We start from the raw sequence: 26,556 nt of genomic DNA, 5'->3' as shown, positions 1-26,556 counted from the left end.
AATATTCTTTCTTTGTGTTTAATCTCTGTTAGCTTGATTAGTATGTGTCTCAATATGTCTCTCCTTAGGTTTATTCTGTTAAAGGACTCTGCACGTCTTGGACTTGATTGACTATTTCCTTTCCCATGTTGGGGAAGTTTTCAGCTATAATCTCTTCAAACATTTTCTCAGTTCCTTTCTCTTTGTCTTCTTCTGGGACCCCTATAACTCAAATGTTTGTGTGTTTAATATTGTCCCAAAGGTCTCTTGAGTCTATCCTCAATTTGTTTTTTTCCTTTTGCTTTATTCTATTCTTCAGCAGTATTTCCACCATTCTCTTTTACAGCTTACTTATCTGTTCTTCTGCCTCAGTTATTGTACTGTTGATTCCTTCTAGAGTATTTTTAATTTCAGTAATTGTGCTGTTCATCTCTGTTTACTTATTCTTTATTTCTTCTATGTACTTGGTAATTGTATTAATTGTGTTGATTGTTTCTTTTATTTTCTCCATTTTACTTTCAAAGCTTGGAACATCTTTACTATCATTATTCTGAATTCCTTTTCAGGTAGTTTGCTTATTTCCTCTTTGTTTATTTGGTCTTGTGAGTTTCTACCTTGTTCCTTCATTTGTGCTATATTTCTCCTTTTATTTATTTGTTTACTTTCTAACTTACTAGTTTGAGGTCTCCTTTCCCCAACTTTTTGGGTTGTATTCCTTCTGCCCTTGGTTTTTGCCCTCGGAGGGAAAGGTTGGTTCAGTGGTTTGTGTGGACTTCTTTTTTGAGGTGATTTGTACCTGTGTTCTAGTGGGAGGAGGTGAGGTTTTTTCTTCAGATGGGCAGGGCTGTGTGAGGTATATTTTGGAGTGTCTATGGGACTCCTGTATGCTGATGATTGTTTTTGTCTTGCTTGTTGTTTGCGTAAAGTGTCCTGCAGTGGATGTTGCCAATAGCTGCGTGATACCAGACTTTGTGTACAGGTGTCGAAGTTCTCAGTAATTAATACCCCTGGGGTTAGGAGTTCTCTGGCATTCTGGAATCTTGGACCCAGTGCTCTCACCTCAGTGGTTCAGGTTTGATCTTTGGTTGAGGGACAGGGGCTCCCTAAGTTGTTTATCATGGTGTTAAAAGGGGTTAAAGCAAACACACCAAAACAAAAAGCAAAACATGACATGAAATGAAAGGTAGATGGTCAGTACAACATCAGACATGTAACTACAAAAATAATGGAACATTTACACACTCTTACACACACAGAGATAAATAGCCAAAGTATTCTAAAGAAAAGAGAGTACAGGAGATTGACTTTGTGAGCAAAGGAAACCAAAAGTGATATCAGCCAATTAAAAGTAGAGCTCACTAACACTCAATCCAGAAAACTGGAGCCTGAGCAGAGTGCCAACTGGGGAATGTAGCAAAGAGAATACAACAATTTAACTTACATGGTGAAAAAAGAAAGAGTGAAGGAAAAAAAGAGGAGAAAAGAGAAAAGAAATGGGTGGGAGAGGAAGTTAAAAAACAGAAAAGCAAAGATAAATAGACGTATATGAAAAAGATTTATATATATTCAGGAATAGCTGTAGCTATAAGAAAAACAGAACTAAGACAAAGTAAAAAAAAAAAAAAAAAAAAACCACAAAAGGAAAAAAATCTTAAAGAAAAAAAATTTTTAACGAGAAAAACTCCACAGCACCACAAAAGGCTAACATGAAGACAGAAATATGTAGGAGAAATGAACAAAGTGACTTAAAGGAGAAAAAAGGAAAGAAAATTCTCACGTCCATGCTCTTCTTAGCTGTGGAGTGTGCCCCTGTGGATGGGGTTGAATTCGTGTCCTGTGGTGGTTTCCTGGTTAGGGGGGCTTGTGTCTGTGTTCTGCTTGATGGAGCTGCATCTCATCTCTCTGCAGGGCAGCAGAGTGTCTAGTAGTAGTTTTTGGGGTGTCTGTGGATTCAGTATGACGTTGGACAGTCCTCCTGGCTTTGGCAGTGTTAGACATGTCTGTTTCTCCAGCCATGTCGAAGTGGCCCTCAGCATGTCCTCACTGCTGCCAGGCACCTACTTGTCCCTTGAATTTTTGTTGGAGCTTCTTCACCCTGGTTCTGCCCTGCACTGCAGGCTGATGCTTGCTAGGCAGGGGCTTGCATGGCACTTTTCTCAGCTCCCCAAACCTGCGCTCTGCATCGCAGAGACTTGTGTGGGTTTCGTTCCATACCCTGAGCCCGCCCTCCGCACCTCGGGACTTGTGTGCCTTTCTCTTGGCACCCTGGGCCTGCCTGCTGTGCTGCAGAGGTTTGTGTGTGCTTCTGTCAGCAGCCCGGGCCAACCCTCTGCACCTCGAGGTTTGTGTGCTCTTCTCTTGGCACCTTGGCCCCACGTTATGTGCCGCTGGGCTTCTGTGTACTTCTTGGCTCCCTGAGCCTGTCGTCTGGTTGGGGTCAGGGTCTGTGAGCTGCTTATGGGCTGAGAAATGCAGCTTCTCTGAATTCTGCCCTCTAGGTCCCCCACTTTGCCCAGCTCTCCAAGATTCTGCAGTTCCCCCTTGGTCCCGCCTGTGAGGGAGCTTCCCAGTGCACGGAAACTCTTCCTCCTTCACGACTCCCTCCCTTCCTCGGGGCACAAGCTCCCATCTTGAAGTTCTCCATCTCTTCCGTTTTTATGTCTTTGTTCTCTGCCCTACCTCATTCCGGGGAAGTTAGCTTGCCCCCCTCCCTGCGGAGGCCTCGGGTCTTCTGCTATTGCCAAGAGGTTGTTTTGTAGTTGTTCCCGATCTTGATGAGTGTTTGATGTATCTGTGGGGAGGCTGGCGATCTCGCTGTCTTGCTCCTCCGCCATCTTCTGCTCTCTGAGATTCATTTAAATTGCTGGATGTGTCAGTAGTTTGCTCATTATTAAGTAGTAGTATATGGTGTGGCTGTGCTAGTTGATTTCTCTTAAAATTTGCATATTATAAAATTCATTCTGTACAGTTCTATAGATGTGCAGTTCTGTGGATTTCGGCAAATGGATAATTACTGGTTCCACCATTACAATGTCATACAAAGCATTCCTTTCCATTCCTTTCCATTCCTTTCCTTCATGCTTCCCCTTTGGAGTCAACCACTCACACCCACCTAGTCCCTGGAAACCACTGATTTCTTTTTTGTCCAATAGATTTATCTTTTCCATACTAACATATAAATGCAGTTATGTAATATGTCACTTTTTGGGTGTGACTTCTTTCACTTAGCCAAACGAATTTAAGATTTTGTGTTGTTTCGTGAATCACTCGTTTTAATTGGTGAATGGCATAGTAGTGTTCTGGCTTCCCAAGTGACACAGTGGTAAAGAATTCACTTGCTAGTGCAGGAGATGCAAGAAATGTGGGTTTGATCCCTGGGTCAGGGAGATCCTCTGGAGTAGGAAGTTGCAACCTACTCCAGTATTCTTACCTGGAGAACCCAAAGGACAGAGGAGCCTGGTGGGCTACAGTCCATGGAGTCGTAAAGAATTGGAAATGACTGAGCAGCTGACCCCTATAACCCTCTAATAGTATTGTATTATGTGGATGTACCACAGTTTGTCCACTCACAGGTTAAAGTTGTTTGAGTTGTTTTCAGCTCTGGGCTAATATGAATAAAACTGAATATAAATTTTGTATGAACATAAATTTTCATTTCTCTTGGACAGAAACCTGAGAGTAGGATGGTTGAATCAAAAGGTATATGTTAGTTTCATTTTGTAAGAAACTGCCAAATCGTTTCCCAGAGTTACTGCTCTACTTTGTATTTCCTTAAATAACATATAGGAATTCCATTTGCTTTGTGTCCTCACCAATGTTTGTTGTTGCTTTTTGTTCATTGAAATTTTTATTGCGATGATAGATTTATATATTCATATAGATAATTACAGATTCATATGCAGTTATAAGAAATAATAGAGAAAGATCGTATGTATCCTGTACCCAGTTTCTCCCAGTGGCACATCTTGCAAAAGTATAAAACAATATGACAAGCAAGATATCAGCAATGATGCTGTACACTACTAGGCCCTTTCAGATTTCTCAAGTTTTACTTTGTGTGTCTGGGTTTAGTCCTATACAGTTTATAACATGTCGTCATCATTGTTCAGTTGCCAAGTCCTTTCCGACTCTGACTACCATGAACTGCATCATGTCAGGCTGCCCTGTCCTTCACTATCTCCCAGAGTTTGCTCAAACTCATATCCATTGAGTTAGTGATGCCATCCAACCATCTCGTCTTCTGAGAGATGAGATTACTCCTCCGCCATCTTCTTCCACTCTGAGATTCATTTAAGTTGTTGGATGTGTCAGTAGTTTACTCCTTATTATTAAGGAGTAGTATATGGTGTGGCTGTGCTAGTTGGTTTCTTTTTAAATTTGCATACTATAAAATTCATTCTTTACAGTTCTGCGGATGTGCAGTTCTATGGAACTGTACCTCCTTCTCTTGTCCTCAATCTTTCCCAGCATTAGGGTCTTTTCCAGTGAGTCAGATCTTTGCATCAGGTGGACAAAGTATTGTCAGGGTTGATTTCCTTTAGGATTGACTGGTTTGCTCTCCTTGCTGTCCAAGGGACTCTCAAGAGTCTTCTCCAGCACCACAGTTTGAAAGCATCAATTCTTCAATATTCAGCCTTCTTTGTAGTCCAACTCACATGCATATATGTAACTGGAAAAAGTACAGCTCTGACTATATAGACCTTTGTCAGCAAAGTGATGTCCCTGCTTTTTAATACACTGTCTAGGTTTGTCATAGCTTTTCTTCCAAGCAGCAAGTGTCTTTTAATTTCTTGGCTGCAGTCACCATCTGCATTGATTTTGGAGCCCAAGAAAATTAAATGACACTGTTTCCACATTTTCCCCATATATTTGCTATGAAATGATAGGACCAGACGCCATGATATTAGTTTTCTGAATGTTGAGTTTTAAGCCAGCGTTTTCACTTTCCTTTTTCACCTTGATCACCTTTCACCTTTAGTTCCTCTTCACTTTGTTCCATTAAAGTGGTATCATCTGCATGTCTGAGATTGTTGATATTTCTCCTGGCAGTCTTGGTTCTAGCTTGTGATTCATCCAGCCCAGCATTTCACATGTTTTTACTCTGCATATAAATTAAATAGGCAGGGTGACAGTATACAGCCTTGACATACTCCTTTCCCAATTTTGAACCAGTCCTTTGTTCCATGTCCAGTTCTCCAGGATGTCTGGCTCAAGGTGAATGACTACACCATTGTGGTTATCTGGTCATTAATAGCTTTTTGTGTGCAATTCTTCTGTGTATTCTTGCCACCGCTTTTTAATCTCTTCTGCTTCTGTTAGGTTCTTGCCATTTTTGTCCTTATTGTGCCTATCTTTGTATGAAAGGTTTCCTTGGTATTTCCAATTTTCTTAAAAAGCTTTCTAGTTTTTCCCATTCTGTTGTTTTCCTCTTTTCTTTGCATTATTCACTTAAGAAGGCTTTCTTATCTCTCCTTGCTAGTCTCTGGAACTCTAAATTCTCTTGGGAATATTTTTCCTTTTCTCCTTTGCCTTTTGCTTCTCTTCTTTTCTGAACTATTTGTAAGGCCTCCTCAGACTTGGCCTTCTTGCATTTCTTTTTCTTGGAGATGGTTTTGGTCACCACCTCCTGTACAATGTTATGAACCTCTGTCCATAGTTCTTCAGGCACTCTGTCTGTCAGGTCTAGTTCATTGAATCTATTTGTCACCTCCACTGTATAATCATAAGGGATTTGATTAGGTCATACCTGAATGGCCTAGTGGTTTTCCCTACTTTCTTCAATTTGAGCTTGAATTTTGCAAAAAGGAGCAGATGATCTGAGCCACAGTTAGCTCCAGGTCTTGTTTTTGCTCACTGTGAGAGCTTCTCCATCTTTGACTGCAAGGAATATAATCAGTCTGATTTTGGTACTGACCATCTGGTGATGTCCATGTGTAGAGTCATCTCTTGTGTTGTTGGAAGATAGTGTTTGCGACCAGTGCCTTCTTTTGGTAAAACTCGGTTAGCCTTTGCCCTGCTTCATTTTGTACTCCGAGGTCAAACTTGCCTGTTAGTCCAGGTATCACTTGACTTCTTACTTTTGCATTCCATTCCCCTATGATAAAAAGGACATCTTTTTTTGGTGTTCTAGGAGGTCTTGTAGGTCTTCTCAGAACCATTCAACTTCATCTTGTTCAGTATTAGTGGTTGGGGCATAGACTTGAATTACTGAGATGTTGAATAGTTTGCCTTGAAAATGAGCAGAGATCAGTCTGTCATTTTTGAAATTGTACCCAAGTACTGCATTTCAGACTCATTTGTTGATTATGAGGGCTACTCCATTCCTTCTCAGGGAGTCTTGCCCACAGTAGTAGACATAATAGTCATCTGAATTAAATTCTCCCATTCCTGTTCATTTTAGATCATTGATTCATGAAATGTCTATGCTCACTCTTGCTATCTCCTGTTTGACCACATCCAATTTACGTTGATTCATGGACCTAACATTCTAGGTTCCTATGCAATATTGTTCTTTACAGCATTGGACTTGACTTTCATCACCAGGTACAACCACAATTGGGTGTTATTTCCCATTCAGCCCCTTCATTCTTTCTGTAGCTATTTTTCTGCTCTTCCCCAGTGGTATATTGGACACCTACTGACCTGGGAGGTTCATTTTTCAGTGTTACATCTTTTACCTTTTCATACTGTTCATGGGGTTCTCAAGGCAAGAATACTGTAGTGGTTTGCCATTCCCTTCTCCAGTGGACCACATTTTGTCAGGCCTTAACTAACAGGGACATACCCTTCAGCTGCTCAGTGTAGCTGGATGACGTGCCTGGTGCCCTGGCTGTCCCACTGATCATCTTCATTGAGCGTTTAAACCTTTACTGGCTGTGGGGTGTCACTCAGTGTGCAGCCAGGGGTCGAGGAAAAGGCCCTGCTGTTGTGGCTTGGAAGTGGGTCTGGGGAAGGCTGGAGCCAGTGTTGGTGGATACCCAGGGGCAGAGGGCACCCCAGCCTCACCACTGCTGCTGTCAGCTGTGGAGCCAATTCTTCACTCAGGAGTCATTGGCTAACATGTAGCTTTGTATATATAACACCACAGCTAAGATCCAGAAGCATTCCATGATCACAGGGATCCCATATTATGTCATTTTATAAGTATACTCATATCTTTCTTGTCTGGCCCTACCTCATCCCTAAGTCTAATAATCACTAATATGTTCTCTATTTCTATAATTTTGTCACTTACAGAATGTTCAATGTACAATTCATCAGAAAACAGACAAAAAAAATTAATGAGGAAGGAATTTCAATAGCCATTACTCCAAAGAATATATATAAATAAATAGTATCCCCAAAAACTGTGCTCAGCACCATTAGTCATTAGGGAGGTGCAAATAAAAACCACAATGAGATACCACTTGAGACCCATGAGGACTGCTACATTTGGGGGAGAAGAGGAAATAAAATGTTGGAGCTCTTGTACATTTTGGATGGAAATGTAAAATGGTATAGTGACTGTGCACAGCAGTTTGGTAGTTACTTAAAAAGTTAAACAGTTACTCTATTACATAGCAGTTCCACTCCTAAGCATATGACCAGGATAATTGAAAATATATGTCCACACAAAAACTTTTACACAGATGTTCATATTGCAGCATTATTCATGATAGCCAGATAAGTGGAAACAATCTAAATACTCATCAGTTTGTGAATGGATAAATAAGATATGTTGTATCTATACAGCACAGTAGTATACAACCATAGAAAGGTATGCATTACTGATATTTGCCACAGCATGGGTGAACCTTGAAAGCATTATGCTAAATGAAAGAAGCCAAACAGAGAGGCCATGTAATGCATGTGACCGAAAGTGGCTCAGTCGTGTCCAACTTTTTGTGACCCCATGGACTAGTCCATGGAATTCTCCAGTCTAGAATACTAGAGTGGGAAGCCTTTCCCTTTTCCAAGGGATCTTCCCAACTCAGGGATTGAACCCAGGTCTCCGGCACTGCAGGCATTCTTTACCAGCTGAGCCACAAGAGAAGCCCCATGTATTGCATGATTTCCTTAAAATGTCTAGAATAGGCAAATTCCCACAGCTAGAAAATAGATTAATGGTTGAGGGGTAAAGGGAATGATGATTGGTAACAGCTGTGAGGTTTCTTTTATGGGGTGATAAAAATGTTCTGTAATGTTGAAAGCTTCAGTTCAGTTCAGTCGCTCAGTCGTGTCTGACTCTTTGCGACCCCATGAATTGCAGCACGCCAGGCCTCCCTGTCCATCACCAACTCCCAGAGTTCACTCAGACTCACGTCCATTGAGTCAGTGATGCCATCCAGCCATCTCTGTCGTCCCCTTCTCCTCCTGTCCCCAATCCCTCCCAGCATCAGTCTTTTCCAGTGAGTCAACTCTTCACATGAGGTGACCAAAGTACTGGAGTTTCAGCTTTAGCATCATTCCTTCCAAAGAAATCCCAGGGTTGATCTCGTTCAGAATGGACTGGTTGGATCTCCTTGCAGTCCAAGGGACTCTCAAGAGTCTTCTCCAACACCACAGTTCAAAAGCATCAATTCTTCGGTGCTCAGCTTTCTTCACAGTCCAACTCTCACATCCATACATGACCACATCTACCCAAAAACCTGCATGTGGATGTTTTGGCAGCTTTGTTTATACTGGCCAAAACCTGTAAGCAACGGAGATGTCCTTCAGTAGGTGAATGAAGAAATAATCCAGAAAATAGAATATTATTCAGTGCTAAAAGAAATGAGCTATCAAGTCATGGAAAGACATGGAAAAATCTTAAATGTATATTAATAAGTGAAAGAAGCCAATCTGAAAGGCATATGATTTCAACGATATGACATTCTGAACAACATAAAACAATGAGAATAGTAAAGATTAATGGTTGCCAGGAGTTTTGAGGAGTGAGGGATGAATAAGCAGAGCATAGAGGATTTTAAGGGTGGTGAAATTCTGTATGATACTGTAATGGTAGATACATATTATTATACATTTGTTCAAACCCATAGAGTATATAATGTCCAAACTGAACTGTAAGGAAAACTGAACCTTGGGTGATGATGTGTCAATGTAGGTTTATTGATTGTAGCAAATCTCCCCTCTGGTGTGGAATGTTGATAGTGAGGGGGCCTGTGCATGTGTGTGGGAATAGTATACATGGGAACTCTGTTTTCAATTTTGCTATGAACTCAGTACTGCTCCAAATAATAGTCTATCTTTAAAAAGTTCTGAAACTAGCCAGTGGTTTTGGATGTGCAACACTGTGAATATACTAAAAACCTGCTGAGTTGTGAATTGTGAAATACAAATTGAATGCTATGTGAATTATGTTTCAGCCTTAAAATAGAGCATGTTCCAAGACCATTATATAAATAGAATCAAACAGTATGCTACCTTTTGAGACTGGATTTTTTTCACTCAGCAAAATTTCTAGAGGTTCAGCCAGATTGTAGCTTCTATTAATGCTTATTCCTCTTTGTTGCTGAGCAGTATTCCATAGTATGGATATATCACAGTTTATTTGACCATTCATCTGTTAAAGAATGTCTGGCTATTTTTAATTGGCTATTTTGAATAAATCTGCTATAAACATTTTGGGTATAGGTTTTTAAATAAACATGTGTTCTCATTTCTCTGGGATAAATGCTTAAGAATACAGCTGTTGAGTTGTAATTGCATGTTAGCTTTATAACAAACTGTAAAGCTATTTTTCAGAGTGGCTGTACCATTTTACATTACAACTCAGCAATGTGTGAATTATGTAGGTTCTCACCAGCATTTGGTTTTGTTATGACTTTTCATTTTAGCCATTCCAGGATGTATGTAGTGATATAGCATTGTTGTTTTAACTTGAACTTCCTGATCTTTAATGATATTGAACATCTTTTTATGTGCTTGTCATGCCATACTCAGTTGCTCAGTTATGTCTGACTCTTTTACAACCTATGGACTGTAGCCTGCCAGCCTGTTCTGTCCATGGGATTTCCCAGGCAGGAATAGTGGAGTAGGTTACCATTTCCCTCTCCAGGGGATCTTCCCGACCCAGGTATCAAACCCAAGTTTCCTGCATTGGTAGGCAGGTTCTTTACCACTGAGCCACCAGGAAACCCCTTTTATGTGTTTATTCTTTCCTAAATATAGCATTTAATCAAGTTTCTAGATCTTTCAACCATTTTATAGGAAATAGGAAAAAGAAACAAGATAGGTGATATCTTGGGGAAGCAATTGGTCAAATTCAGAACGTGGGGCATTCTGTGGGTCATATGTCCTAATTTCCACAACAAGTCAGTGCCTTGCTAGGGGGAGTAGGGTGGAGGAGGGAAGAACTGTGTGAGGAGACTTTAAAAATGAAAGAGACTTAAGATAAATAATAACCAGATACAGTATATGGGTTAGCTTGGATTTTGATTTGAACAAACCAAAGAAATAAATAAACAGAAAAAGGATCTTTGAGACTTGGGGAAACCTGAGCATGGACAAGTTATTACGCCTTTCTAAAGAATTATTGTTAATTTATTTCAGTTTGTTAATGGTATGTTTATATAAGAAGAAATTCTTGTCAGAGATTAATATTGAACTATTTACAAAGCAATGATATATCTAGAATTTGTTTTTGAATACTCTAGCCAAAAAAAAAAAATGTAGAAAAAAGTAGGAGTGGAGTAGAAGAGTAGGGAAACAAGATTGGGAAAATATTGATAATTGTTGAAGATGAGTGACGGCTTCCTGAGGGTATGTTTCAATAGTCTTCTTTTCGTGTTTGATGTTTGGAATTTTCCATGACAAAATGCTCAGAAAAATTATTTATGGAAATAATATTTTATATTTTAAAATAAAATGTGAATAGTTGACTGCTCAGAAGGCACTTGTAGTTTTCTACTATAAAACAAATTCAGCCTTTATGAAAAAATATCTGATTCTGGAAGACAAATGACTAAAGTTTTGTTTTTTTATTTAGGCAGAAGAAAACAAAAGATTGAGGCAGCTCCAGCTTGAACAAGAAGAAAAATTGGCTACGGAACTGGCAAAACTAAAACGTGAAAGTCTGAAGGATGAAAAGTTGAGGCAACAAGTAAGAGAAAACAGGTATCTTGACTGCCAAAACCTTTATTTATTTAGTCTTTATCTTTAAAGTTTTATGTAATGCTTATCACCTAAGAGTGAGATTTCTTTCTTTATGTCATTGTACTTAGTTAATATTTTGACTGGAAATAGTGCTTTAAATCCTATATATGTGTGTGTGTGTGTGTGTATACATATATATATATATATTCATTTGAGAAAAGAGGTCATGTTCATAGAAATAAAGTGATAATATTTGAGGTGAAAATTAATATCAATTCCCTCTTCTCTTTTCTCTAAAGATAATTTTTTAAATGACCTCTTAAAAAAAAATAGACTCATGAATCTAACTCTTAAGAGAAATCTGCAGTTCAGTTCAGTCGCTCAATCGTGTCTGACTCTTTGCGACACCATGAATTGCAGCATGCCAGGCCTCCCTGTCCATCACCAACTCCCGGAGTTTGCTCAGACTCGCGTCCATCGAGTCAGTGATGCCATCCAGCCATCTCATCCTCTGTCGTCCCCTTCTCCTCCTGCCCCCAATCCCTCCCAGCATCAGAGTCTTTTCCAATGAGTCAACTCTTCACATGAGGTGGCCAGAGTACTGGAGTTTCAGCTTTAGCATCATTCCCTCCAAAGAAATCCCAGGGCTGATCTCCTTCAGAATGGACTGGTTGGATCTCCTTGCAGTCCAAGGGACTCTCAAGAGTCTTCTCCAACACCACAGTTCAAAAGCATCAGTTCTTCAGCACTCAGCCTTCTTCACAGTCCAACTCTCACATCCATACATGACCACAGGAAAAACCATAGCCTTGACTAGATGGACCTTAGTCAGCAAAGTAATGTCTCTGCTTTTGAATATGCTGTCTAGGTTGGTCATAACTTTTCTTCCAAGGAGTAAGCGTCTTTTGATTTCATGGCTGCAGTCACCATCTGCAGTGATTTTGGAGCCCCCCAAAATAAAGTCTGACACTGTTTCTACTGTTTCCCCATCTATTTCCCATGAAGTGATGGGACCAGATGCCATGATCTTCGTTTTCTGAATGTTGAGCTTTAAGCCAACTTTTTCACTCTCCTCTTTCACTTTCATCAAGAGGCTTTTGAGTTCCTCTTCACATTCTGCCATAAGAGTGGTGTCATCTGCATATCTGAGGTTATTGAGGTGACGCCTGATTTAATTTTATGCCCCTATATAAATTTCCTACAATATTTCTGGAAGATGGCTGGTCATCTGTGGTTCAGCATGTCTAGTGACTATAATAGAAACTTTCTTTTTCATTCAGCTCTTTGAATACTCCTTTTTCCTCTGTTGTTTCAAAGTTAATTTCCCTGTAATTTCCAGACAGTTGTCTTAGTTCTGTTATCTGACTGAAAAACAAATACAGTTCTTTAGGACATCCTTTCCTATTCCCAGGTGGCTCAGTGGTAAAGAATCTGCCTGCCAAGCAGGAGACCTGGGTTTGATCCCTGGGTTGGAAAGATTCCCTGGAGAAGGGACCAGCTACCCACTCTAGTATTCTGGCCTGGAGAATTCCTTGAACTGTATAGTCCATGGGGTCACCAAGAGTTGGGCATGACTGAGGGACTTTCACTTTCACTTCACTTTCACTTAGATATTTATGAATTCACTAAACATTTCCTTCTATATGTTAAATATCCTTCATTCTTTCATCTGTTCCTTAGATAATATGACTTCAAGCTTCTTCCCCATCCTGATTATCTTCTGTAGATGTGACTTAGACTTTTAATGTTCCTTAACAAAATACTGGGGGCTTTCCTGATAGCTCAGCAGTAAAGAATCCACCTGCCAATGCAGGAGACACGGGTTCGATCCCTGGGTCAGGAAGATCCACTGAAGGAGAAAATGGCAACCCATTCCACTATTCTTGCCTAGAAAATCCCATGGACAGAGAAGCCTGCCGGTCTACAGTCCATAGGGTCACAGAGTCAGATGCGACTGAGTACACACAATCAAAATCCTGCTCCCACAATTGTGTGTAATACTCTAGGGTATTATTCAGTACCCCTAATAGTGAGACTGTGAACCACATTGTTCTGGAATATGTTCCTTAATGTTGCCTAAGATTACTTTTCATTGGCAGCCTATCACACTGTTGATTAAAACTCAGGCTAACTAAATGCCCATTCTGTACTTATATTGCTGCTGCCCCTGGTAAGTCACTTCAGTCGTGTCCGACTCTGTGCGACCCCATAGACGGAAGCCCACCAGGCTCCATCCATGGGATTTTCCAGGCAAGAGTACTTACATAGTTGAATATATTTGGAATTTACTTTGATAGTTGTACATTTTATCTAGACTGAACAAGGCTTCTATAGAATATTATATGACCCATGGATGAGCTTCAGAGGTTTTTGAGCTTCTTTAAATTACATGTAAATATATTTGGCAAATACACCCATGTGTATTTTTCTGTGTCCACAACTTCTGTCAGATTCTCTCGGAATTACTATTCTTAAAAAAAAAATTTTGTTTTAATGACTGCCAGTGTCTTCGTAGTTTTCTAGTCTCAAGCTATCTTTTTTGATCCTAATTCTCCAGTCATTGTTAGTTATCATGATACTTTTATGTTATCTGAAGATGAAATAAATGTTCTATTACTTCATGGCTTTAACTCACTGATAATAAGAATTAAATGCAGGAGCTTTGTAGCAGTTGCAAACTACTTGATTCAGATAGATGGTCCCTCTCAGAACAGACTATCTGGAGAAGGAATAAAAATAAGACATGGGAGAGGAAGGAAACCAGAATAGTGAGCCTGGCATTTGTAGCTGCATTTCTTCTGGAAGTTTTTGCAGGTGGCACAAGTATGGCTAAAAGTTAAGTGAAGGTGAGCTTGACAAGCAAGCATTTTACATGATACATGCTTGAGAATTTTCTACTTTAGTGTATGTTTTACTTTAATAATCCAGAAGCTAATTAGATTTTACTGGATAGATACAGATGGAGAGATACTATGTGAGCAGATCAGTTTAACATATCCAGAATAAGCATAGAGAAACAAAAGGATAGAAGAACACAAAAGAGAGCTTAAAAGGGATAAGGGCTGTACTGGCAAGTTCTACCAGATGTATAATTTTGGTTCTGGTAGTAGAAATGAATGAGGATGATGCAGAAATGCAATATTCAAAGAGATACAGGCTGTGAATTTCCAAAAATAGTAAAAGACATTAAGTCACAGGCTAAGACATAATAAATAATTTAAAACATATTTATGCTTGTTGTAGTCAAACTTTCGAAATCTAACAATGGAGAAAAATCATAAAAATTTACAAGAGTAACCACACAAAATAGACTGTTGCCCTCAAAGGAACAATAGTAAGAAGTCTGACTGAATTTTGAGCAGCAATGTTAGAAGATGGAAGACAGTGGATTTAAAGGGCCGAAAGAAAATAATAGCCCATTTGGAATTCTATACATTGTGGAAATTTTCTTCAAATGTAAGACAAAAGTCAATTGATGAATATTCTTTCAAATAGAGTATGTTTCTTCTTAGCATGGTAAAATAGTGACCGACATGGAGAGTGGACCATTATCTGATCAGTATACTCATCTGCAGATTGGCAGGTCTAAATTCAAGGAAGTGTTTGCTTTAGTCCTTGAAATGTATCTGAAATAATTGAAAATCATCTCAATCATGATTAGGCTCTTCCAACTTAATTTTTAAAACCCAGGGCAAATTTTTAAGAATCATTGAAATTTATTTTGAAAAGTTCAAATTCAGAAGTCATGAGGCATTTATTTTGAACACATGATTTTGTTTAATTCAAAAAGATATTTAAAAGTTTAATATTTTCACAGCTTTTAACTAGAATTGAGAAACTGTCTAGTTTTAGATATCCCTTTTTAATTACACCATTAGTTAGTAATTACAATTAGCAACAATTGTTTAGTTATTAAAATTAATTGTATAATTATGACTGCAACTTATAGTTATTAAATAATGGGTAACTATAGATTATATGGGGCTTCCTTGGTGGCTCAGAGGGTAAAGCGTCTGCCTGCAATGCAGGAGACCCAGGTTCGATCCCTGGGTGGGCAACCCTCTTCAGTATTCTTGCCTGGAGAATCCCATGGACAGAGGAGCCTGGTGGGCTACAGTCCACGGGGTCGCAAAGAGTTGGACACTACTGAGTGACTTCACTTTCATAGATTACATAGTTAACCTATAGCTTCATGAAAACATATATAACTTGTATTCAGTTCAGTTAAGTTCAGTCACTCAGTCATGTCTGACTCTTTGCGACCCCATGAATCGCAGCACGCCAGGCCTCCCTGTCCATCACCATCTCACGTCCATCAAGTCCGTGATGCCATCCAACCATCTCATCCTGGTTTGACCCTTCTCCTCCTGCCCCCAATCTCTCCCAGCATCAGAGTCTTTTCCAGTGAGTCATCTCTTCACATGAGGTGTCCAAAGTACTGGAGCTTCAGCTTTGGCATCATTCCTTCCAAAGTAATCCCAGGGCTATCTCCTTCAGAATGGACTGGTTGGATCTCCTTGCAGTCCAAGGGACTCTCAAGAGTCTTCTCCAATAACACAGTTCAAAAGCATCAGTTCTTCAGCGCTCAGCCTTCTTCACAGTCCAACTCTCACATCCATACATGACCACAGGAAAAACCATAGCCTTGACTAGACGGACCTTAGTTGGCAAAGTGATGTCTCTGTTTTTGAATATACTATCTAGTTTGGTCATAACTTTTCTTCCAAGGAGTAAGCGTCTTTTAATTTCATGGCTGCAGTCACCATCTGCAGTGATTTTGGAGCCCCAAAAAATAAAGTCTGACACTGTTTCTACTGTTTCCCCATCTATTTCCCATGAAGTGATGGGACCAGATGCCATGATCTTCGTTTTCTGAATGTTGAGCTTTAAGCCAACTTTTTCACTCTCCACTTTCACTTTCATCAAGAGGCTTTTGAGTTCCTCTTCACTTTCTGCCGTAAGGGTGGTGTCATCTGCATATCTGAGGTTATTGATATTTCTCCCGGCAATCTTGATCCCAGCTTGTGTTTCTTCCAGTCCAGTGTTTCTCATGATGTACTCTGCATAGAAGTTAAATAAGCAGGGTGACAATATACAGCCTTGACATACTCCTTTTCCTATTTGGAACCAGTCTGTTGTTCCATGTCCAGTGCTAACTGTTGCTTCCTGACCTGCATACAGATTTCTCAAGAGGCAGGTTAGGTGGTCTGGTATTCCCATCTCTTTCAGAGTTTTCCCCAGTTTATTGTGATCCACACAGTCAAAGGCTTTGGCATAGTCAGTAAAGCAGAAATAGATGTTTTTCTGGAACTCTCTTGCTTTTTCCACGATCCAGCGGATGTTGGCAATTTGATCTCTGGTTCCTCTGCCTTTTCTAAAACCAGCTTGAACATCAGGAGGTTCACGGTTCACGTATTGCTGAAGCCTGGCTTGGAGAATTTTGAGCATTACTTTACTAGCATGTGAGATGAGTGCAGTTGTGTGGTAGTTTGAGCATTCTTTGGCATTGCCTTTCTTTGGGATTGGAATGAAAACTGATCTATCCAGTCCTGTGGCCACTGCTGAGTTTCTAAACTTGCTGGCATATTGAGTGCAGCACTTTCACAGCATCATCTTTCAGGATTTGAAAGAGCTCAGCTGGAATTCCATCACCTCCACTAGCTTTGTTCGTAGTGATGCTTTCTAAGGCCCACTTGACTTCACATTCCAGGATGTCTGGCTCTAGATTAGTGATCACACCATAGTGATTATGTTGGTCTCAAAGATCTTTTTTGTACAGTTCTTCTGTGTATTCTTGCCATGTCTTCTTAATATCTTCTGCTTCTTTTAGGTCCATACTATTTCTGTCCTTTATCGAGCCCATCTTTGCATGAAATGTTCCCTTGGTATCTCTAATTTTCTTGAAGAGATCTCTAGTCTTTCCCATTCTGTTGTATTCCTCTGTTCTTTGCATTGATCGCTAAAGAAGGCTTTCTTATCTCTTCTTGTTATTCTTTGGAACTCTGCATTCAGATGCTTATATCTTTCCTTTTCTCCTTTGCTTTTCGCCTCTCTTCTTGTCACATCTATTTGTAAGGCCTCCCCAGACAGCCATTTTGCTTGTTTGTATTTCTTTTGCATGGGAATGGTCTTGATCCCTGTCTCCTGTACAATGTCACGAACCTTATTCCGTAGTTCACTTGGCACTCTACCTATCAGATCTAGACCCTTAAATCTATTTCTCACTTCCTCTGTATAATCATAAGGGATTTGATTTAGGTCATACCTGAATGGTCTAGCGGTTTTCCCTACTTTCTTCAATTTAAGTCTGAATTTGGCAATAAGGAGTTCATGATCTGAGCCACAGTCAGCTCCCGGTCTTGTTTTTGTTGACTGTATAGAGCTTCTCCATCTTTGGCTGCAGAGAAGATAATCAATCTGATTTCGGTGTTGACCATCTGGTGATGTCCATGTGTAGAGTCTTCTCATGTGTTGTTGGAAGAGGGTGTTTGCTATGACCAGTGCATTTTCTTGGCAAAACTCTATTATTCTTTGCCCTGCTTCATTCTGTATTCCAAGGCCAAATTTGCCTGTTACTCCAGGTGTTTCTTGACTTCCTACTTTTGCATTCCAGTCCCCTATAATGAAAAGGACATCTTTTTTTAGTTCTAAAAGATCTTGTATGTCTTCATAAAACCATTCAACTTCAGTTTCTTCAGCGTTACTGGTTGGGGCATAGACTTGAATTAATGTGATATTGAATGGTTTGCCTTGGAGACGAACAGAGATCATTCTGTTGTTTTTGAGATTGCATCCAAGTACTGCATTTCGGACTCTTTTGTTGACCATGATGGCTACTCCATTTCTTCTGAGGGATTCTTGCCTGCAGTAGTAGATATAATGGTCATCTGAGTTAAATTCACCCATTCCAGTCCATTTTAGTTCGCTGATTCCTAGAATGTTGATGTTCACTCTTGCCATCTCTTGTTTGACCACTTCCAATTTACCTTGATTCATGGACCTGACATTCCAGGTTCCTATGCAGTATTGCTCTTTACAGCATCGGATCTTGCTTCTGTTACTAGTCATATCCACAACTGGGTATTGTTTTTGCTTTGGCTCCATCCCTTCATTCTTTCTGGTATGATTTCTCCACTGATCTCCAGTAGCATATTGGGCACCTACTGACCTGGGGAGTTCCTCTTTTGGTATCCTATCATTTTGCGTTTTTCTACTCATGGGGTTCTCAAGGCAAGAATACTGAAGTGGCTTGCCATTCCCTTCTCCAGTGGACCACATTCTGTCAGTTCAGCAAAAACTAGCTCAAAGAAGGGTCAGAGACAGCCTTTCCTTGTTAAAGATACAGCCAATTCCTTGCCAATGCCAGTATGATTATAGTCCAGACTGATAATCAAGATGTTAATTATATAAACAAAGATGAGATGGATTTTAAAAATAACATTTTTAGTCAAACAAAGCAGAGACTTGATTACTGATAACCCTGCATTAAAGGAAATACTAGTAGTTGTTCTGGAGGTAGAAGAATAGTCCCAACATTAATTTCAGAACCTCTCGGGGGCAAATGTGTAGTAACGCTAGGTGAAATTTGAATGTGTTAATCATTTATTGGAATGATTGGATTTGGGATTTAAAATATGTAAAGAGTTAAAAACGTTGCTGTTGGTCATTCATTAAGTCATGTCTACTCTGAACTGCAGCACACAGTGAATATCCTTGCTGTCCAAGGAACTCTCAAGATCTTCTCTAGCACGACAGTTTGAAAGCATCAGTTCTTTGGTGCTCAGCCACCTTTATGGTCCAGCTCTCTTTATGGTCCAATGTCCATACATGACTACTGGAAAAACCACAGCTTTGCCTATGAGGACCTTGGTTGGCAAAGTGATGTCTGTGCTTTTTAGTACACTGTCAAGGTTTGTCATAGATTTTCTCCAAAGAGCAAGACTCTTTGTGTCTGCAGTCTCCATCCACATTGATTTTGGAGTCCCCAAAAATAAAGTCTGTCACTGTTACATTTTTTCCCCCTCTATTTGCCATGAAGTGATGATATCAGATGCCATGATCTTAGTTTTTTGATTGTTGAGTTTTAAGCCAGCTTTTTCACTCTTCTCTTTCACCTTCAACAAGAGGCTCTTTAGTTACTCTCTACTTTCTGCCATTAAAGTGGTATCATCTACATACCTGAGGTTGTTGGTATTTCTTCTGGCAGTCTTGATTCCAGCTTGTGAGTCATCCAGTCCAACATTTAGTTACAATGTACTCTGCATATAAGTTAAGCAGGGTGACAATATACAGCCTTGACTACTCCTTTTCCAATTTGGAACCAGTCTGTTGTTCCATGTCCAGTTCTATCTGTTGCTTCTTGTCCTGCATACAGGTTTCTCAGGAAGCAGGTAATGTGGTTGGGTATTCCAGTCTCTTTAGGAGTATCCCACCATTTGTTGTGATCCACACAGTCAAAGGCTTTAGTGTAGTCAATGAAGCAGAAGTAAATGTTTTTTGGAACTCCCTTGTTTTTTTTTTCTGTGATCCAGCATACTTTGATGATTTAATTTCTGGTTCCTCTGCTTTTTCTTTTTTTCACAGCTATTTGTAAGGCTTCCCCAGACAGCCATTTTGCTTTTTTGAATTTCTTTTCCATGGGGATGGTCTTAATCCCTGTGTCCTGTACAATGTCACGAACCTCATTCCATAGTTCATCAGGCACTCTATCTATCAGATCTAGGCCCTTAAATCTATTTCTCTCTTCCACTGTATATTCATAAGGGATTTGATTTAGGTCATACCTGAATGGTCTAGCGGTTTTCCCTGTTTTCTTCAATTTGAGTCTGAATTTGGTAATAAGGAGTCCATGATCTGAGCCACAGTCAGCTCCTGGTCTTGTTTTTGTTGACTGTATAGAGCTTCTCCATCTTTGGCTGCAGAGAAGATAATCAATCTGATTTCGGTGTTGACCATCTGGTGATGTCCATGTGTAGAGTCTTCTCATGTGTTGTTGGAAGAGGATGTTTGCTATGACCAGTGCATTTTCTTGGCAAAACTCTATTATTCTTTGCCCTGCTTCATTCCGTATTCCAAGGCCAAATTTGCCTGTTACTCCAGGTGTTTCTTGATTTCCTACTTTTGCATTCTAGTCCCCTATAATGAAAAGGATATCTTTTTGGGGTGTTAGTTCTAAAAGGTCTTGTAGGTCTTCATAGAACTGTTCAACTTCAGCTTCTTCAGCGTTACTGGTTGGGGCATAGACTTGGATTACTGTGATATTGAATGGTTTGCCTTGGAGACGAACAGAGATCATTCTGTCGTTTTTGAGATTGCATCCAAGTACTGCATTTCGGACTCTTTTGTTGACCATGTTGGCTACTCCATTTCTTCTGAGGGATTCTGGCCCGCAGTAGTAGATATAATGGTCATCTGAGTTAAATTCACCCATTCCAGTCCCTTTTAGTTCACTGATTCCTAGAATGTTGATGTTCACTCTTGCCATCTCTTGTTTGACCACTTCCAATTTGCCTTGATTCATGGACCTGACATTCCAGGTTCCTAAGCAATATTGCTCTTTACAGCATCGGATCTTGCTTCTATCACCAGTCACATCCACAGCTGGGTATTGTTTTTGCTTTGGCTCCAACCCTTCATTCTTTCTGGAGTTATTTCTCCACTGACCCCCAGTAGCATATTGGGCACCTACTGACCTGGGGCGTTCCTTTTTTGGTATCCTATCATTTTGCCTTTTCATACTGTTCATGGGGTTCTCAAAGCAAGAATACTGAAGTGGTTTGCCATTCCCTTCTCCAGTGAACTACAATCTGTCAGACCTCTCCACCATGACCCACCCGTCTTGGGTTGCCCCACAGGCATGGCTTAGTTTCATTGAGATAGACAAGGCTGTGGTCCTAGTGTGAGTAGATTGACTAGATTTCTGTGCATATGGTTTCAGTGTGTCTGCCCTCTTATGCCCTCTTGCAACACCATCTTACTTGAGTTTCTCTTACCTTGGGCATGGGCATCTCTTCACGGCTGCTCCAGCAAAGCATAGCACAGCCACTGCTCCTTAACTTGGATGAGGGGTATTCCCTCCCACTGCCCTTCCTGACCTTCAACGTGGGATGGCTCCTCTAGGCCCTCCAGCTCCCACACAGCCACCACTCCTTGAACGTGGGGTTGCCCCTCCTGGCCGCCGCCCCTAGCCTTGGGCTTCGGGTTGCTGCTCCTGGTCGCTGCCCTGGCCTCGGGTGTGGGGTTGCTCCTTCCTGCAGCCGCCCTTGGTCTCGGGCGCTGCCCCTAGCTTCAGACACGGGGTATCTCCTCCCGGCTGTCACCCCTGACCTCGGATGCAGGGTAGCTCCTCTCGGCTGCCACCCCTGACCTCAGACGCGGGGTAGCTCCTCTTGGCTGTTCCTGCGCCGTTGCAGCCTGGCACTCCAGGCCGCTGCCCCTGACCTCGGACGTGGGGTAGCGCTCGGCTGCGCTTAGTGCGCCGGCCCGCCGCCGCCGCCTGCGCTTAGTGTGCTGGCCCGCCACCGCCGCCTGGAAAAGAAATGCAAAAAAGCAAAATGGCTGTCTGGGGAAGCCTTACAAATAGCTGTGAAAAGAAGAGAGGCGAAAAGCCAAGGAGAAAAGGAAAGATATAAGCATAGACTGCAGAGGTCCAAAGAATAGCAAGAAGAGATAAGAAAGCCTTCTTCAGCAATCAATGCAAAGAAATAGAGGAAAACAACAGAATGGGAAAGACTAGAGATCTCTTCAAGAAAATTAGAGATACCGAGGGAACATTTCATGCAAAGATAAGCTCGATAAGGGACAGAAATGGTCTGGACCTAACAGAAGCAGAAGATATTAAGAAGACATGGCAAGAATACACAGAAGAACTGTACAAAAAGGATCTTCATGACCTGGATAATTACGATGGTGTGAGCCAGGCATCCTGGAATGTGAAGTCAAATGGGCCTTAGAAAGCATCACTACGAACAAAGCTAGTGGAGGTGATGGAATTCCTATTGAGCTGTTTCAAATCCTGAAAGATGATGCTGTGAAAGTGCTGCAGTCAATATGCCAGCAACTTTGGAAAACTCAGCAGTGGCCGCAGGACTGGAAAAGGTCAGTTTTCATTCCAATCCCAAAGAAAGGCAATGCCAAAGAATGCTCAAACTACCACACAACTGCACTCATCTCACATGCTAGTAAAGTAATGCTCAAAATTCTCCAAGCCAGGCTTCAGCAATACGTGAACCGTGAACCTCCTGATGTTCAAGCTGGTTTTAGAAAAGGCAGAGGATCCAGAGATCAAATTGCCAACATCTGCTGGATCATGGAAAAAGCAAGAGAGTTCCTGAAAATCATCTATTTCTGCTTTATTGACTATGCCAAAGCCTTTGACTGTGTGGATTACAATAAACTGTAGAAAATTCTGAAAGAGATGGGAATACCAGACCACCTGACCTGCCTCTTGAGAAATCTGTATGCAGGTCAGGAAGCAACAGTTAGCACTGGACATGGAACAGACTGGTTCCAAATAGGAAAAGGAGTACATCAAGGCTGTATATTGTCACCCTGTTTATTTAACTTATATGCAGAGTACATCATGAGAAACACTGGACTGGAAGAAACACAAGCTGGGATCAAGATTGCCAGGAGAAATTTCAATAACCTCAGATATGCAGATGATACCACCCTTATGGCAGAAAGTGAAGAGAAACTCAAAAGCCTCTTGATGAAAGTGAAAGAGGAGAGTGAAAAAGTTGGCTTAAAGTTCAACATTCAGAAAACGAAGATCATGGCACCTGATCCCATCACTTCATGGGAAATAGATGGAGAAACAGTGGAAACAGTGTCAGACTTTATTTTTTGGGGCTCCAGAATCACTGCAGATGATGATTGCAGCCATGAAATTAAAAGACCTTACTCCTTGGAAGAAAAGTTATGACCAAACTAGATAGCATATTCAAAAGCAGAGACATTACTTTGCTGACTAAGGTCCGTCTAGTCAAGGCTATGGTTTTTCCAGTAGTCATGTATGGATGTGAGAGTTGGACTGTGAAGAAGGCTGAGCGCCGAAGAATTGATACTTTTGAACTGTGGTATTGGAGAAGACTCTTGAGAGTCCCTTGGACTGCAAGGAGATCCAACCAGTCCATTCTGAAGGAGATCAACCCTGGAATTTCTTTGGAAGGAATGATGCTAAAGCTGAAGCTTCAGTACTTCGGCCACCTCATGCGAAGAGTTGACTTATTGGAGAAGACTTTGATGCTGGGAGGGATTGGGGGCAGGAGGAGAAGGGGACGACTGAGGATGAGATGGCTGGATGGCATCATGGACTCAATGGACGCGGCTCTGAGTGAACTCTGGGAGTTGTTGATGGACAGGGAGGCCTGGAGTGCTGTGATTCATGGGGTCGTAAAGAGTCGGACCGAACTGAGCAACTGAACTGAACTGAACTGAACTGCCTTTTCTAAATCCAGTTTGTGCATTTGGAAGTTCTTGGTTTACATACTGCTGAAGCCTAGCTTGAAGGATTTTGAGTATTGTCTTGCTGCATGTGAAATGAGTGCAATTGTGTAGTAATTTCAACATTCTTTGGATTTGCCTTTCTTTGGGATTGGAATGAAAACTGACCTTTTCCAGTCCTATGGCCACTGCTGAGTTTTCCAAATTTGCTGGCATATTGAGTGGAACACTTTAACAGCATCACCTTTAGGCTTTGAAATAGCTCAGTTGGAATTCCATCAACTCCACTAGCTTTGTTTGTGGTAATGCTTCCTAAGGCCCACTTGACTTCACACTCCAGGATGTGCGGTTCTAGATGAATGATCACCCCATGGTGGTTACCTGGTCATGAAGAGCTTTTTTGTGCAGTTATTCTGTGTATTCTTGCCGCCTGTTCTTAATATCTTCTGCTTCTCCTAGGTCCTTGATGGTTTTGTCCTTTATATTGCCTGCCTTTGCATGAAATGTTCCCTTGGTAGTTCCGGTTTTCTTAAAAAGATCTCTAGTCTTTCCCATTCTGTTGTTTTTCTCTATTTCTTTGCATTGTCCACTTAAAAAGCTTTCTTACCCCTCCTTGCTATTCTCTGGAACTCTACATTTACTTGGGAATATCTTTCCCTTTATTTTTTGCCTTTCACTTCTCTTCTTATCTCAGCTATTTGTAAGGCCTCATCTGACAATCACTTTGCCTTCTTGCATTTCTTTTTCTTGGAGATGGTTTTGGTCACTACCTCCTGTACAGTGTTATGAACCTCCATCCATAGTTTTTCAGGCATGCTGTCTACCTGATCTAGTCCTTTGAATCTATTTGTCACCTCCATTGTATAGTAAGGGATTTGATTTAGGTCATACCTGAATGGCCTAGTGGTTTTCCCTACTTTCTTCACTTTGAGCCTGAATTTTGCAAAATGGAGCCGATGATCTAAGCCACAGTCAGCTCCAGGTCTTGTTTTTGCTGGCTGTATAGAGCTTCTCCATCTTCAACTGCCAAGAACTCATTGTTCAGTCACTCAGTCACGTCCACCTCTTTGCAACCCCATGCACTGCAGCAAGCCAAGCTTCCTTGTCCTTCACCATTTCCCGGAGCTTGCTCAAATTCATGTCCATTCAGTCAGTGGTGCCATCCAACCATCTCATCCTCTGTCAACCCCTTCTCTTCCTGCCTTTAATCTTTTCCAGTGTCAGGTCTTTTCTAATAAGTCAGGTCTTCACATCAGGTGGCCAGAGTATCAGAGCTTCAGCTTCAGCATCAGTCCTTCCAATGAATATTCAGGATTGATTGCTTTTAGGATTGACTGGTTTGATCTCCTTGCATTCCAAGGGACTGTCAAGAGTCTTCTCCAGGACCACAGTTCAAGCATCAGTTCTTTGGCATTCAGCCTTCTTTATGGTCCAACTCTCCCATCCATACATGACTGTTGGAAAAACCATACCTTTGACTAGATGGACCTTTGTTGGCAAAGTGATGTCACTGCCTTTTAATATGCTATCTAGGTTTTTCATAGCTTTTCTTCCAAGGAGCAAACATCTTAATTTCACGGCTGCAGTCACCATCTGCCGTGATTTTGGAGCCCTAGAAAATAAAGTCTGTCACTGTTTCCATTGTTTCCCCATCTTTTTGCCATGAAGTGATGGGACCAGGTGCCATGATCTTGGTTTTTTGAATGTTGAGTTTTAAGCCAGCCTTTTCACTGTCCTCTTTCACCGTCATCAAGAGGCTGTTTAGTTCCTCTTCACTTTCTGTTATAAGGGTGGTGTCATCTGCATATCTGAGGTGATTGATATTTCTCCCAGCAAGCCCGATTTTAGCCTGGCATTTCTCATGATATACTTTGCATATCAGTTAAATAAGCAGGGTGACAATATACAACCTTGATGTACTCCTTTCACAATATTGAGCTGGTCTGTTGTTCTATGTCTGGTTCTAACTTTTGCTTCTTGACCTGCATCCAAGTTTTGCAGGAGGCAGGTAAAGTGATTTGGTATTCCCATCTTTATAAGAATTTTCCACAGTTTGTTGTCATCCATACACAGGCTTTAAGGTAGTCAATGAAGCAGAAATAGGTGTTTTTCTGGAATTCTCCTGGTTTTTCTATGATCCAGTGAATGTTGGCAGTAAGCCACAGTCAATTCCAGGTCTTTCTTTTGCTGACTGTATAGAGCTTCTGCATCTTCAGCTGCAAAGAATATAATCAATCTGATTTCAGTACTGACCAACCGATGATGTCCATGTGCAAAGTCATCTCTTGTGTTGTTGGAAGAGGGTGTTTGCTATGACCAGTGCATTTTCTTGGGAAAGCTCTGTTAGCCTTTCCCCTGCTTCATTTTTTACTCTAAGGCCAAACTTGCCTGTTATACCAGGTATCTCTTCACTTACTGCTTTTTGCATTCCAGTCCTCTATGATGAAAAAAACGTCTTTTTTTTGGTGTTAGTTCTAGGAGGTCATGTAGGTCTTCATAGAATCATTCAACTCCATCTTCTTCAGCAAAACTGTGATGTTGAATGGTTTGCCATGAAAATGAACAGAGATCAGTCTGTCATTTTTGAGATTGTACCCAAGTACTGCATTTTGGATTCATTTGTTAATTATGAGGACTACTCCATTCCTTCTAAGGGATTCTTGCTCACAGTAGTAAAATAATGGTTATCTGAATTAAATTCGCCCAGTCCTGACCATTTTCTTCACCGATTCCTAAAATGTTGATGGTCACTCTTGCCATTTACTGTTTGATTACATCCAATTTACCTTGATTCATGAACCTAACATTCTAGGTTCCTATGCAATATTGTGCTTTACAGCATTGGATTTTACTTTCACTACTAGACACAACCACAACTGGGCATAATTTCTACTTTGGCTCAGCCTCTTCATTCCTTCTGGAGCTGTTTCTTTGCTCTTCCCCAGTAGTGTATTGAACAGCTACTGACCTGGAGGGGCTCATCTTTCAGTGTCATGTCTTTTTATCTTTTCATACTGTTAATGCGGTTCTCAAGGCAACAATACTGAAGTGATTTGCCAT

General features: G+C 40.9%; 1 protein-coding gene across 1 annotated transcript in view; it reads left to right on the top strand.

Moving 5' to 3' along the window:
- The window catches only part of MNS1 (meiosis specific nuclear structural 1), a 91,339-nt gene that overhangs the window by 12,169 nt on the left and 52,614 nt on the right, over positions 1-26,556 (top strand). Inside the window, exon 3 of the mRNA XM_005685728.3 lies at positions 10,946-11,073. Within this exon, the coding sequence (XP_005685785.1) occupies positions 10,946-11,073 (128 nt within the window). The remainder of the gene's footprint in view (positions 1-10,945; positions 11,074-26,556) is intronic.

This window comes from Capra hircus, chromosome 10 (assembly GCF_001704415.2).
Source record: "Capra hircus breed San Clemente chromosome 10, ASM170441v1, whole genome shotgun sequence".
NCBI classification, from domain to species: domain Eukaryota; kingdom Metazoa; phylum Chordata; class Mammalia; order Artiodactyla; family Bovidae; genus Capra; species Capra hircus.
Note: the sequence above shows the minus strand (reverse complement) of the source record. Positions and strands in the feature narration are given on the sequence as shown.